The sequence below is a fragment of the Mya arenaria genome, chromosome 9 (genome assembly GCF_026914265.1).
Source record: "Mya arenaria isolate MELC-2E11 chromosome 9, ASM2691426v1".
In the NCBI taxonomy this organism is placed as follows: Eukaryota; Metazoa; Mollusca; class Bivalvia; order Myida; family Myidae; genus Mya; species Mya arenaria.
In genome coordinates, this window is record NC_069130.1 from 10,434,827 (window position 1) to 10,451,428 (window position 16,602).

Here is a 16,602-nt window from a genome sequence, read left to right on the forward strand (position 1 = left end):
GTTTTTTGTCGTTTCTTGGCTGTTGACTTTCTTTCAATTTGAAACGTACATGAGACGGGTTTGGCTGAAGTGTATTTTGCCTTCCATTGTAGTGTATCTATTTCTTCATCCATTTAATTTATCCATCTTTGTAAACTTTTGGTGAAACTACAGACGGATACTGAGTATTTGGAAGTCTGCTTTTGATGGCCTTCAAGCAACATAAATTGAACATTTTCAAATCGATCAAATTGGTGTAAATTCATACCATGAATAAGAGTTTTAGGTTGTATACATTCTCGTCACAAATGAGTGGGCAATACAAACCATAAAATAGAAGAAACTGAGCATGTTATGATAAGTTTGCTAAGCAAATAGATTTAAGATAGCCAGCTTTATTTCGATGAAAACAAGTTAAAGTTAACGCCAGCTCATAAAACATTCACGTTTACAACAGCACTTCTTGAAAATTTCGTTTTTACTGAAAAAACTAAAATAACATTAAACGAACAATTCGTTTTATGAAAGTAATGAGCAAAACTAACTTTTAACGCATTTCTGATTTCTTAACTATTGCAAATTACTAAGAAATATGTACACAAAGAATCACGGCGCACACAGCGTAGCATCGTTCTACAAAATTCCGTCGAGTTGAAATTTTGGCCAAAGATTGCATCGTTAAAATACAAGCGAATCTAATATTTTTGATAAGTGTAGAAGCAGAACATAGCATAGTATTTTATAGGCTAAGAAATATTTTTCTATCTTTTCTCTAAATAAAGTTATATAAGAATTACTGTCACTTTCTTGCTTGTTTACATCGGTTTTAAACCGTGGTGACAAGTGTGAGAACCCCATTGAAGTCACGTGATTCCTCACCCTGATATAGTTTTCCTAAGTATCATCAATAATTTTTAAATGTGATTTACATTTTGGCAACGCCTCCTGAGCTTACAGTCAGAAGATTTCTAAGAATATAACAAGGGTTCGAACAGTTCTTAACAGTGGAATTTGAAAACATTTAATACCGCTTCGTAAGGCAAAACAATATCGAAGACAAATTCTACTTTGACATTGATGCACATCCAACGTGATGATAATGATGTGTTGTTCTATATTTGTCTCAATTTGTCAATCGCCTGCAACATAACCAAGGCATAATATGAAAGGTGTCGTGCAACAAAATAATTAGACCTACAGAAGACATATCGGCGGTCACGATTTCTCATATTCACATATATGTGGAGATATAAACAAGGTACATCCGCGATGCTAATGACTGATGACCTTCCTTCTTGTCGTGTGTTTATTTCATTTGTTAACAATGCTTTATTGATCATGTATTTAAAGTAGTTATTGTAAAGTTTGTATATTGGCAACCTTTTCATTGGTCGAATTGCTTTCCCACGATTTACCGGTGAAAGTGTTAGTCAACAAACCAGCGAACGTTACAGGAGGTGCCGTTTTTCCCGTTGTTAGCTATGATAAAATAACCAAACAAAACACTCTATTAATAGGATTCTGTCCTGGTTTATTTTTAAAGAAATAACTTAATTGTAACAAACGTGGATAGTTTGCAGAAATACGCTGAACTCCGTGTCCTGGATTTAAACCACTGATGGGTCCATGGTTACGAACAGTCTCAAGTCTCAGTTTTGAGTCAAGCTTCATATCTTAAAGGCCATAATTCACTGTAACTGTCCTTCTAGCAGAACATTGACGGGGAACGTTGCTACTCTTGTTTTCATTTTGGTGTAAAGATCACTTATTTATATTTCATAAGAACGCTTTTAAAGGTCAGAGTCGAGACTCAAACATGAGAGGCCTTGCGAAAATTTACCAGGTACAGTTAACCCCACGATTTCTTGAGTAAAAACCTCTCGTTTTTATTCAGACAAGTCTCCATTTCAAACCTTCAAAACCTCGACCATTTTAAAAAACTTAATTAAGGCTAACATTTAACATTTCACGAATTTCTTCTACTGATGAACAGGCATACATCCGAGATTGTTTACGATGAAATTTGGCCGAGATGTTCCGAATATAGTAGTCTTGCAATTTTCTTTAATACTCGACCTAGAGACAAACTTACTTTCACAGCTCTTTACATTAGAAGTAGGCGCCATGTCTGAGGATAAGTAGCTTTAACCTTCAAGGTATTCACACGCAACAATGCTTTTGCTAATTGACTGATACATATCGGGGTTACCACCACGATGGGATCAAAGATGGTTTGGTCAGACAAAAATGTCTGTGCCTCAAACCGGTTTTCAAGTACGCAGTCCCACGGCTAGAGTATAGTCGGATACCAAAGGTTTCATAGTACCGTAGGGCATGTCGCTACGAATATATTTTAATCCAGAATAACTAATGAGATAATCTAATTGATGTTGACTTGGCAGTTCTGCGGAATTTTAACCAATGAAATTACGCAATTATGCGTACACTTAATTATATAACAGCAAAACTCCTCTGTGTCGTCGAGTTTGAGTATCTAATTAGTGCATGTAATTTCATTGGAAGAATAGTTTTCGCCTCAACCTCTTGAAAATTCGCGAACACCAGAACTTATGTACGAGGAATGAAGTACTGGGGTTGCCGGTGATGATTTAAAGCAGCATTTCTTGGCTTAAGCAATGTAAATGAGGGTGTAGTTTGCTTGTGGTGCTTTCATTTGTGATAGTGGTTTCACTTTGCTTTTTTTGTTTGTGGTGTTTAAATTGGGATTTTTCTAGTTCTTTGTCGCTTGGGTCCTTGCATTGTGTCCTTAAACATGATTTATTTTACTTTTTCATTTTCGACTACTGAGCTTGCCCCTGTAGTTTTAATTGTGTTATCAAATACACTCTAAAATTTTGCTCACATCTAAATACGAATGTTGTTTTAACAAAATAAGTATCTGTTAGGGATAAACAAACAAAGAAAGACAAACTACGCCATATTTATTGAAATATATGATTTTACAATATCATAATAAGTCGACCTAGAAATTATCATGAAGTAAATATTATAATCTACACTAGCAAAGTACATTTTCTAATGCCCTTTTAATACAACTGGCATTTAAATTTAAATCATTTAGTATGTGAAGCATACTTCAGGAAACAAAAGTACTTTATAAAAGGATTGGTTTAGGGTTATGGGTGATGGGCATGGATAAAAATGGTATCATTACTTCATTGTGCCATAGATAATCAGTTTAAAGATGCACTCTTACTCACAAATAAGATTTACGAAAATTAATACAATTTATTTTGATATAACGAAAAGGATTAATAATTGTCGAATTCAATGTCTTTTATGAAGGATACCGTGTTTAAATTGAAAGAAAGGTGCAGACAACACGGTATTTCTACCTTATGAGATGATAGTTGATCGCAGTAATTTCTTTACGCACTCACCAATCATTTAAAAATTGTGCGTATTCAGCTATTAAATACACAGTTAGAATCTTGTTATCAGTAATTATTTTTCCATAAATGCATTATTTAGGAAGAAGTTAATTGATTATCACTTAAGATCAATGTTTTTTATACATGTATATGTATTGATTTAGAGCAAGAGTCATTCTAAAAGTGATAATCTTATTTTACAAAGTTAAAAATCATCTAAAAATAACAGTTTTAATGATACGATGTTTTTTTTTTATTTTTTTGATTCATCGCAAACTAGCGGCATGCAAACGTTATCCAATATCTTGACGCACTCATAGCATTTTTCGCATATGAGACAGAACATTTAGTTCTAAAGATCCTTACTAAATGGTAAACAGAAACAAAACTGAGCGTGTTCAGGAAATCGGCCAAAAATGATGATTGTAAAAAGTATTTGATTTTTACACCAACTATAATAAATGTATACTATATCATTCTCCTAATGGCAATATGTACATGATAATCATTTAGTAGTGGCAGACCAAAAGGTGACCTTGAAAAAAAATGTACACCTTTTAATGTCGTGGACTATGAGAAGTGACGTCATATTTATATTAATGATGCCATGGTTATGGTATTGATGCATTCGTTTCTCCTCGTTTTATCGAAAACAAACTTGTATATGGACGGTTTACATACTCAGAAATCGGTATTTTTAAGTCCGCTGCAAGTAGATCGCGTAGTAATTTAGCAGTTGAACATAATGACTTAACTATTTGGAATCTTAATAATGTTTGTAATAATACATTTGACTGGCAGTCGATTGAGACTTAGATAAAACAATACCAGCTAAAAACACTACATACAATTAATGATATAATTAAAAAAAATACGAATTACTTCTACTGATGTACCGGCAAACATCCGCGGTTGTTTTCGATAGAAATGGCCGAAGAGTTCCGAATGGGTAATGATACGATAATAAACTGAATAACGGAGAGAGAAATGAGACGGAAATACGCAATAGCTGCTTAGGGTATTATCTTGGTTCAAAATCTAATCTGTACAAGGTTCAACAAATCAAGGTCATATACATAGAGAACACATTGGACGAGTAAAGGAATATGTCAACACATATCAGAATAATTACAATCACATTTCTTTAAGAAAATGGAATTTTAGATTAAATAGAAAAAGAAAAAAATAGATACAAAACACACCCATGTGCGATTTTATAATTATCACCAACATTGATATTGAAAAATAGATAGTTCAAACAAAAAAAGATGAGATTTAAAATGAACCGAATACAAGTTATGCACCCTGCACCTCTAGTAGCATTAGCCAAACTACAGATATCACTATATTCTACTAGCGTATATTACATAAGTACACTATATCGAAATTTACAAAATGTAGCATATACAGTGTGTGTGTACCACGTGATAAATTACCGCATAAATGCTACGTCGAAAAGCAACATTTTGCTTAAAATGAAGACTAAAATCAAAGATAACTTTTCTTTTACAACACCATTTTATTTTCGAAATTTGATAAGGTGATTAGTTTCATCAAACACTTCGACAATCCTGTTTCCCAAAATAATGTTTTGACAGTGCTCCGTCAGACGGCCGTATTGTGAAAAAGGTTTGAATAAGTGTTTTAAGAAACTGTACCCTCAATCAAACTCCGGTTAAAGATCGAACGCAGGGCTCCTTAAGCGGCAAAGACTGCGCTATGTTTCATTTAAAATGGTGAAGAAAAAGTGAAGTTATCTTTGTTTAAAGTCTTTTTTCAAAACAAAATATTGCCTTCCGACGTAGCATATATGTTGCAATTAATCACATGGTATACACACACTGATATAACAACGAAGGGAAAACAGTAGTATATACAATTTTAACGTAAACAACATGAAACATTATCATATAGAAACACAATAGTTTTCGGCAATAAACTTCTCTTTTGATATTTTGTTTCATCATTTCATTAATATCACACTGACTATTTGCAAAATTGGAAATATCAATTGCTAAGAGATCCATTGGACACAGAGTATTTCCATCTTTTGTATTGGTCACGTTCATTTTCACACAATTTGTTCGCACTTCCTTTCGTACCAATTAGTATGTTATTGCCTACAATGGAACATAGCTTGCAGGTGCGTTCGGAAGTTGTTGTTTAGAAAAGCATAGATGACAGGGTTGGCTACATTGTACGTGAAATAGAGATAATAAACAATCACATTCATCGACAATACGTGAAGAGCCATCATCCAAGCTGGAGTGAAGGCTAAAATGTAAATGAAAGCGACAATCGATAACATTAAGGCCGTTTTTATGTTTGCAACTCTCAAACGCTTCAGTTTTGCCCGGGATACCCCCGCTGGCTTTATGTGGGCGTCCGTTTCTGGCTTATTGTTGTGGTTATTCTGCTGCGATTGCCCATTAGTGTCGTTACCAGTAGAATCAACGGTTCCCGCCCTTTCCCTGTATGTGTCCGTCATACGGATGCTTTCCCTGTCTTTGCCATTTGTAGCAGGGGAGTGTTCAACGTTGTGTAATGTGGTACATTCGTTGTGTTCTATTGTGGTCTCTTCTTCCATGTTGCGAGAGAGAATTCCACAACATTTATTGCTTATGTTAAGACGCTTCCGTCTGTGTGCAAGAACAGAACGATAGGTTAGTCCATATAGAATAATCACCATGACCGCACAGACGCCAAACAGTGACGAATAAAGGTGTTGGTAAACGCCAAAGAACTTTGGTCCAAATATAACATGGCTTCGCCTACACATGCCAGTCTGGACTATGTCTCCAGGTTGCGGTTTAACTTTCGTGATGTTGTCAACAGTGCCTTCAAGCGAGTTTCGAGGTACGTGCATTTCATACATAACTGTTAAATTGGCACTACTCGACAAAGGTTCGCTTCTGTAAATAACTGCCTGGCTCGAGTTGTCGTTTTTCACTATACACTCTGGTTTGTCTGGAGGAACGATATGATAGGTCCCGATCATAAGCGAACATATAACTCCGATTACAAAGGCCAAAAGGGCGAGCGTAGCAACTGTTATTTTTGCCCGTTTAATGGTCATTATGTGTTTGAATGGGTAAACAATACACAAATACCTGTCCAGTGCAATTGCAACCATGACAAAGGCAGAGAATGGTATAGTAGTTGTCTTCATGAACTGGTATAGTTTGCAAGGAAAGTCGTACCAGATGTAAAAGTCCATCAACTCTATAACCACTGTATAAGGCATTGTGATCAACGATGTCAGAAAATCTGTTACCGCGAGTGTCAGGATAAATATGGTTGAGCTGAGCTTGTGCTTCTGTCGAGAGAACGCGAGTATAACCAGGGCATTGCCAATGATTCCGCAGACGGACAACAACGCCACCATCCCCATGGCAACGTGGATGATGATTTTCGGCTGTTCGGCATCGAGGTCCGTTTCCAGGCACCCATTGGTGGTGCTTGTGAAGTTTGGCATCCTATATGCTGGCTCAAACTGAAATTATAATAAAATACTTTACATTAATGTTCTGTTCTTGTTCATTAAATGTTTGCTTTCTTATGTTGCCTACTCAGACCAATTTATATCATACAGAGCTAAACGTATGTTTCCTTCGACGTTTTGGCATTTATATATCTCTAAGTTTAAATATCTCGTTCACATAAGAAAAGAAAAGTTACAGATGTCATCGTCTAGGGAAATAATTCTACTAAAGATGTGTATGATGGTTAAAACATTAACAAATATACAATAATAAAAATGAAAATATATAAAAAAATAATAATAATAAAAATAATAACAATTAATCAAAATAAAAGTAATAATAATAATATAATAATGATTATTATTATTATAATAATAATAATAATAATAATAATAATAATAATAATAATAATAATGATACTGATGATAATAATAAAAAAATAAATAATAATAATTAATTATTAAAAGTTGTTTCGGCTGGTACATTTATTAAAGCACTCGAGTATCACCAAGGTGGCTTAGGTATAATTTCAAACTTGAATGCCGAACAAGTCGGGTTTCTCTTGTTTGTTTCGATATCCCCCGAACCCAATTAAACACACTCGAGTTACATCGTGCCAGCGAGAGCAATTAAGATTAATTAAAAATAAATAAATTCCTTCATAATCGTTGTAAATTAAATAAAGTTTAAACTAAATAACAATTATCTGAAAGCTGTTATTCTTTTATTACGCCATAATTAAGTTATAGTAGTATTTCAAGTACAAAGCATTTCCATGTTTACGTAAGTGGTTGATTTATATTTCATGACATTGAAAGGCTAATGAAAGGAAACGTGTAAAACAATAAAAAAAACAATAGCGCTAAAAACAAAGCAATTGTTTTAAATTGGAAAATAATACTTAGGTTTTCCAATCTTGCAATCAAATTATAACTCATAAAATAAATATATTTTTTCCATATGTCGTGTACATGCTTTCGGTATATTCTATTCCGTTCTTGTGTTTAGCTTATTACACTGTTTACTTTCTAACTAGATGATTCTAAATACAAAGTTTCAAGTTTCAAGTTTTATTTAAAATAAACCAGAAGGTCGTAGACCCACGAGGCATTAACTGCACAATGGTGACAAATACAAATAATATGTACGTGTGCGGTAACATATAAACTAATACATTTAATACAAAATTAGATCTGGAACATGCATACATTTATAAATCAACTTTTCTAAATACCAGATATTAATAGCAGCTACCATTAAATTATACAAATCCCATAAATGGTCACCTATTTTAAGTAGCCAGTATTGCCATTTCCTTTCTGTTTAAAACAAGTTCCACTGTATATACATTTTTATGACAGTATGACAATGCGTTTCTGACGATTCACGGAGACAACTTTTATACTTTGTTATTCAGTCGTTTTTAATTATAAATCGCCTACTTCTTTGTACGTCTTTGTGCTGAACAAAATGACAATTTTATTAGAAAATGAAATAGCGTGTATCAACTTCGAACAATGACATCTCCTTGTAAAAATTAACAATAGGAAGACCATATTTCATGAAAATTGATAGAATGTGATATTTGTTACCCAAATTTCATTGTAATTTATTTCAATGTTATTTTTGTTAATACCTTCAATACGTGTTGATGTATTACAACGTGTATATAATCCAAACCATATCCAGTTACCGAATTCAAACAGGGAATTCCTATAAAAACAACTCAATATTGGTAAAATGAATACAGCACAACTTGAGCGTCAATATTTATATCTCAACCCCTATTGTTCCCATTAGCACGGTATAACGTAGTGTATTGAAGTAACTTCAAACGTCAAAGACATTGTAATAATGTCCCTGGATTTCCAATGCACGTCTGCTATAGAGCTAGACGTTCGCCAATGCAAATGTTTAAGCACCTTCCAATTTTCGCTAATTTTCTCAATTTCCGAGTCTTTGTCTGTAAGTGCCACATAATGACAGTTAATCCTGGTGAACTAGCAGAAAATCTTGTGCCATAAGCCTTACACTGTAAGCGTACAGAATCGAACGAACGTAATTATAGTCACAGGATTGCACTAAGAGTCACGTGATCACATCTTCAGAGTTGCATGATCACTTCTGCAGAGTCACACAGTTAATTGCATGGATACAGTTACACGTACATAAATGGTACTCAATACAACTGATACGTTATTGTCAGTGTGCTGTTAGCTGTAAACACCTATTCTTATTTAATGAGAATGTTTACAAATATGGACATACTACAGGTGGTATAAAGCAACAGGGTATAAAGCGATAAAGTCGCAAATTTACAGGCAGGTCAATCATCTTGACTGACTTTATCTACAATCTGAATATTTTTAAATGACTTTAATCATGTATAATCAGTAAAACGTATAAAAACAAATATACATGTACCAATATAGCAATACATTGTTCTTACAAAACCAAAAAGAAATTACGTCCAATTCGGTAGAGCTGATGCAAATACAGGCCTAGCATGTATGTTGTACTTAATTCTCTTTATATCTTTATTGTGCAGTCGAATAGAAGCACGAGTTTAAAATCATGTAGAACGTGTTTGTCTAGCCTAAAGGACGCATTTACACATAAATCGGTCATCAAAGATGAGACTTTGTCCATTTATGGAGTAATATGATATGATAATGACATTGGAAGTGGCAGGAAATCTCTGACGAATGCGGACGCTTTTGAATAAACTTTATTGCAGACATATCATTAGGACATTAAACACAAGTTCAATACAATAAAGTTTTAGTTAATACGCCCCTACATGGGTTATAAACTTATATAAAATAAAAATAGAAATGATTTTCCCTTCTTATCCGCCCTCAAACATTGCACTTCATATAAAATATATGTTGTTATTACAAAATCCTAGATTGTTTCTTTTTTATGAATATACTTTGATATATTCTGGTACCTTTTTATAGACGTTGATTGTCGCTTATTTATGTATTTTAGGAAATAACATTTCTACTTAAAACAGGGTCCTCGTTAAATGTCTACCCATTGGCCTATCAATATTTATAAGAATCACTACGAAAACAAGTCCAGGAGTTGAAAGTTTAAACATTAACCGTTCATTGGCATAGGATCAATGCTAATGAGCTTGTAAAACCAAACATTCACAAACCAGAAACACGGAACAACAACATATAACTAACACAAACAATACTCTTCATATTTATGTCATATATAAAACTAGGGGTGTCTATCAAACAGTGTTAGGTACCGCCTTAGCACGATCAAGTTATTAAATGTAAATTTAATTGGAGGGGTGGCGGGGGTGGTTGAGTTAACTTGTTTGTTCACAATCTCACACTTATCCCCCAAAAAACGAACAAAGTAAACACGTAAATCATTACGTTTAATCTTATCAAGGAATGCATAAACTTGAGGAGAACCCAAGTACTTCTATGATTACAGATCCTAAATCTTTCAGCAGACGAAGGAATCCAATTCAGAGTCCCTAATGCAGACATTTTTTTAAAGATACTATGCAATTATTGTTTGAATCTAGAAAATCCCACACAGACTGCCTTTAGAGTAAATAACAGGTTCAAAAATGTGTGGTCATAGAGTTTCATAATGAAAAGCATCATTGTACTAACTCTGAGAAAAAAAAAACAGCAAAAAACATTATCAAGAAACAAAATAGAATATTATAGATTTTTTTTGCTTAAATCTTCTTCTAGATGATAAATCTAAGTTAAGCATTTGTATAAAGTGACGTCATACGTTGAAACATTCGGAGTAAACCTAAGCAAATGAAAAAAAAGGTTTTAAAGATAACACAAGTCTTCATTTTTTAAAGATAACAAAGGATTGAAAGCTTAGTTATGTAAATAGGCAACTTTATATTTTTGTCACTAATTCATCCTTGAAATCCAGAAGACAATTACTCTTCAAAGTACTGCCGTAATTTCCACGGCTTAAATAAGATCCCAGCATCTGTCCAACCAGCTGCCAACCAACTCAATATACTATTAAAAGCATCCGACAACAAAGTCTAACAGATCTTCTGATTTGTAAACTGGCAACGATCCGTTATTTCAATAATATTTATGTATTTTATTTATTAAGTCGTGCTGCTTGCCACTTAAACTTCACTCATTTGACTTTAATGATTGAGACAAAGCCGATGCATTTGATTTCGAAATTTGTGGCCACGTAGCCATTAATAAGCAAAACATTAATAAAGGTTAATATGTTGTTATCTTTACCTTAAGCATGTGTTTTTGTTGTATTAATCGTTAAAGACAAAACCAAAGCATATGTTTTCGGTACAGAACAAAAAATATTAGCGATATTTTAAACTGGGGAAATTTGTGGCCACGTAGCTATTAATAAGAAAAAAACATTTATAAAGGTTAATATGTTGTTATCTTTACCTTAAGCATGTGTTTTTGTTGTATTAATCGTTAAAGACAAAACCAAAGCATATGTTTTCGGTACAGAACAAAAAATATTAGCGATATTTTAAACTGGGGAAATTTGTGGCTACGTAGCCATTAATAAGAAAAAAACATTTATAAAGGTTAATATTTTGTTATCTTTACATAAAGCATATGATTTTTATTGTATTAATCGTTTAAGACAAAACCTATGCATATGAGTATGGCACAGATCATAAAATATTAGCGATATTTTAAACTTGGGATATTTGTGGACACGTAGCTGAGAATTACATTTAAAAAGGCTAATATTTTGTTATCTTTACATAATGCATATGGTTTTTTGTTTTATTAATTGTTAAAGGCAAAGCCGATGCGTATGATTACGGTACAGATCATAAAATATTAGCGATATTTTAAACTTTGGAAATTTGTGGCCACGTAGCTATTAATAAGAACAACATTTATAAAGGTTAATAATTTGTTATCTTTACTAAAAATCATATGGTTTTTGTTGTATTAATCGTTAAAGACAAAACCTATGCATAAAAGTATGGCACAGATCAAAAAATATTAGCGATAATTTAAACTTTGGAAATTTGTGGCCACGTAGCTATTAATAAGAACAACATTTATAAAGGTTAATATTTTGTTATGTTTACTAAAAATCATATGGTTTTTGTTGTATTAATCGTTAAAGACAAAACCTATGCATATAAGTATGGCACAGATCATAAAATATTAGCGATATTTTAAACTTGGGATATTTGTGGCCACGTAGCTATTAATAAGAACAACATTTATAAAGGTTAATATTTTGTTATCTTTACTAAAAATCATATGGTTTTTGTTGTATTAATCGTTAAAGACAAAACCTATGCATATGAGTATGGCACAGATCATAAAATATTAGCGATATTTTAAACTGGGGAAATTTGTGGACACGTAGCTGAGAATTACATTTAAAAAGGCTAATATTTTGTTATCTTTACATAATGCATATGGTCTTTTGTTCTATTAATTGTTAAATGCAAAGCCGATGCGTATGATTACGGTACAGATCATAAAGTATTAGTGATATTTTAAACTTTGGAAATTTGTGGCCACGTCGCTATTAATAAGAAAAACATTTATAAAGGTTAATATTTTGTTATCTTTACATAAAGCATATGGGTTTTGTTTAATTAATTGTTAAAGACAAAACCTATGCATATGAGTATGGCACAGATCATGAAATATTAGCGATATTTTAAACTGGGGAAATTTGTGGCCACGTCGCTATTAATAAGAACAAAATTTATAAAGGTTAATATTTTGTTATCTTTACCTAAAGTATATGTTTTTTGTTGTATTAATCGTTAAAGACAAAACCTATGCATATGAGTATGGCACAGATCAAAAAATATTAGCGATAATTTAAACTTTGGAAATTTGTGGCCACGTAGCTATTAATAAGAACAACATTTATAAAGGTTAATATTTTGTTATCTTTACTAAAAATCATATGGTTTTTGTTGTATTAATCGTTAAAGACATAACCTATGCATATAAGTATGGCACAGATCATAAAATATAAGCGATATTTTAAACTTGGGAAATTTGTGGCCACGTAGCTATTAACAAGAACAACATTTATAAAGGTTAATATTTTGTTATCTTTACTAAAAATCATATGGTTTTTGTTGTATTAATCGTTAAAGACAAAACCTATGCATATGAGTATGGCACAGATCATAAAATATTAGCGATATTTTAAACTGGGGAAATTTGTGGCCACGTCGCTATTAATAAGAACAAAATTTATAAAGGTTAATATTTTGTTATCTTTACCTAAAGTATATGTTTTTTGTTGTATTAATCGTTAAAGACAAAACCTATGCATATGAGTATGGCATAGATCAAAAAATATTAGCGATAATTTAAACTTTGGAAATTTGTGGCCACTTCGCTATTAATAAGAACAACATTTATAAAGGTTAATATTTTGTTATCTTTACATAAAGCATATGATTTTTATTGTATTAATCGTTTAAGACAAAACCTATGCATATGAGTATGGCACAGATCATAAAATATTAGCGATATTTTAAACTTGGGATATTTGTGGACACGTAGCTGAGAATTACATTTAAAAAGGCTAATATTTTGTTATCTTTACATAATGCATATGGTTTTTTGTTTTATTAATTGTTAAAGGCAAAGCCGATGCGTATGATTACGGTACAGATCATAAAATATTAGCGATATTTTAAACTTTGGAAATTTGTGGCCACGTAGCTATTAATAAGAACAACATTTATAAAGGTTAATAATTTGTTATCTTTACTAAAAATCATATGGTTTTTGTTGTATTAATCGTTAAAGACAAAACCTATGCATATAAGTATGGCACAGATCAAAAAATATTAGCGATATTTTAAACTTTGGAAATTTGTGGCCACGTCGCTATTAATAAGAACAACATTTATAAAGGTTAATATTTTGTTATCTTTACTAAAAATCATATGGTTTTTGTTGTATTAATCGTTAAAGACAAAACCTATGCATATAAGTATGGCACAGATCATAAAATATTAGCGATATTTTAAACTTGGAATATTTGTGGCCACGTAGCTATTAATAAGAACAACATTTATAAAGGTTAATATTTTGTTATCTTTACTAAAAATCATATGGTTTTTGTTGTATTAATCGTTAAAGACAAAACCTATGCATATAAGTATGGCACAGATCATAAAATATTAGCGATATTTTAAACTTGGGATATTTGTGGCCACGTAGCTATTAATAAGAACAACATTTATAAAGGTTAATATTTTGTTATCTTTACTAAAAATCATACGGTTTTTGTTGTATTAATCGTTAAAGACAAAACCTATGCATATGAGTATGGCACAGATCATAAAATATTAGCGATATTTTAAACTGGGGAAATTTGTGGACACGTAGCTGAGAATTGCATTTAAAAAGGCTAATATTTTGTTATCTTTACATAATGCATATGGTCTTTTGTTTTATTAATTGTTAAATGCAAAGCCGATGCGTATGATTACGGTACAGATCATAAAGTATTAGTGATATTTTAAACTTTGGAAATTTGTGGCCACGTAGCTATTAATAAGAACAACATTTATAAAGGTTAATATTTTGTTATCTTTACATAAAGCATATGGGTTTTGTTTTATTAATTGTTAAAGACAAAACCTATGCATATGAGTATGGCACAGATCATAAAATATTAGCGATATTTTAAACTGGGGAAATTTGTAGCCACGTCGCTATTAATAAAAACAAAATTTATAAAGGTTAATATTTTGTTATCTTTACCTAAAGTATATGTTTTTTGTTGTATTAATCGTTAAAGACAAAACCTATGCATATGAGTATGGCATAGATCAAAAAATATTAGCGATAATTTAAACTTTGGAAATTTGTGGCCACTTCGCTATTAATAAGAACAACATTTATAAAGGTTAATATTTTGTTATCTTTACATAAAGCATATGATTTTTATTGTATTAATCGTTTAAGACAAAACCTATGCATATGAGTATGGCACAGATCATAAAATATTAGCGATATTTTAAACTTGGGATATTTGTGGACACGTAGCTGAGAATTACATTTAAAAAGGCTAATATTTTGTTATCTTTACATAATGCATATGGTTTTTTGTTTTATTAATTGTTAAAGGCAAAGCCGATGCGTATGATTACGGTACAGATCATAAAATATTAGCGATATTTTAAACTTTGGAAATTTGTGGCCACGTAGCTATTAATAAGAACAACATTTATAAAGGTTAATAATTTGTTATCTTTACTAAAAATCATATGGTTTTTGTTGTATTAATCGTTAAAGACAAAACCTATGCATATAAGTATGGCACAGATCAAAAAATATTAGCGATATTTTAAACTTTGGATATTTGTGGCCACGTAGCTATTAATAAGAACAACATTTATAAAGGTTAATATTTTGTTATCTTTACTAAAAATCATATGGTTTTTGTTGTATTAATCGTTAAAGACAAAACCTATGCATATAAGTATGGCACAGATCATAAAATATTAGCGATATTTTCAACTTGGGATATTTGTGGCCACGTAGCTATTAATAAGAACAACATTTATAAAGGTTAATATTTTGTTATCTTTACTAAAAATCATACGGTTTTTGTTGTATTAATCGTTAAAGACAAAACCTATCCATATGAGTATGGCACAGATCATAAAATATTAGCGATATTTTAAACTGGGGAAATTTGTGGACACGTAGCTGAGAATTACATTTAAAAAGGCTAATATTTTGTTATCTTTACATAATGCATATGGTCTTTTGTTTTATTAATTGTTAAATGCAAAGCCGATGCGTATGATTACGGTACAGATCATAAAATATTAGCGATATTTTAAACTTTGGAAATTTGTGGCCACGTCGCTATTAATAAGAACAACATTTATAAAGGTTAATATTTTGTTATCTTTACATAAAGCATATGTGTTTTGTTTTATTAATTGTTAAAGACAAAACCTATGCATATGAGTATGGCACAGATCATGAAATATTAGCGATATTTTAAACTTTGGAAATTTGTGACCACTTCGCTATTAATAAGAACAACATTTATAAAGGTTAATATTTTGTTATCTTTACTAAAAATCATATGGTTTTTGTTGTATTAATCGTTAAAGTCAAATGTGTGAAACATTATAATGAACCAAAATTAAGAAAACTATGCATCAACCTACATTTTGCGTCTTAGAGCAAACTGGACTTTCACCCTGTCATTTCAACGTATTACATGTTTTTAGAGTACATCCTTTTAGTCTAGGCTGCCTGTGATTAACTACCTCCGGAATAGTTTGTCCTAAGTCGACACCTTAATGTATTTAAATTTCCTAATAGGTTCGAAAATGACTGTTTCCGGTAATTTAAGCAAATCAACTCTCTCTAGAATAAAAGTCCTAACATATTTCGTCAATGTGGATGTAGATGACAGTTAATAACAGCAAAATCGATCCAAATCATTTTCTTCAGAATTCTACATTATAACAACTTAACAATTTAGCACTTAGGACTGTTCGCGGTGATAAGATACAAATGAAATAGGTTTCTAATGATATCGATTATACATATTTGAATTCTCCAGGGATAAAAAATGTAAATATGAGTTTTCAATTATTCCGCGAACGTACTGCTGTGTTTGTCAATTAATAAAAACACTTTTCACAAGCCATTAGTTATCATCCGGGTAATGTTACACTAATGTCCGGTAACCAACATTTCATATCTCAACAGGGGTCCAGTTTTCAAGGACTTGCG

General features: G+C 31.7%; 1 protein-coding gene across 4 annotated transcripts in view; it reads right to left on the bottom strand.

The window, feature by feature from the left end:
* Positions 1-2,908: 2,908 nt before the first annotated feature.
* Positions 2,909-16,602, bottom strand: part of LOC128203111 (substance-K receptor-like) — a 197,468-nt gene continuing 183,774 nt past the window's right edge. For all 4 annotated transcript variants that reach the window (XM_052904386.1, XM_052904388.1, XM_052904387.1 and 1 more), the window contains exon 2: positions 2,909-6,864. In XM_052904386.1, the coding sequence (XP_052760346.1) occupies positions 5,485-6,864 (1,380 nt within the window). In that variant the 3' untranslated portion in view covers positions 2,909-5,484. The remainder of the gene's footprint in view (positions 6,865-16,602) is intronic.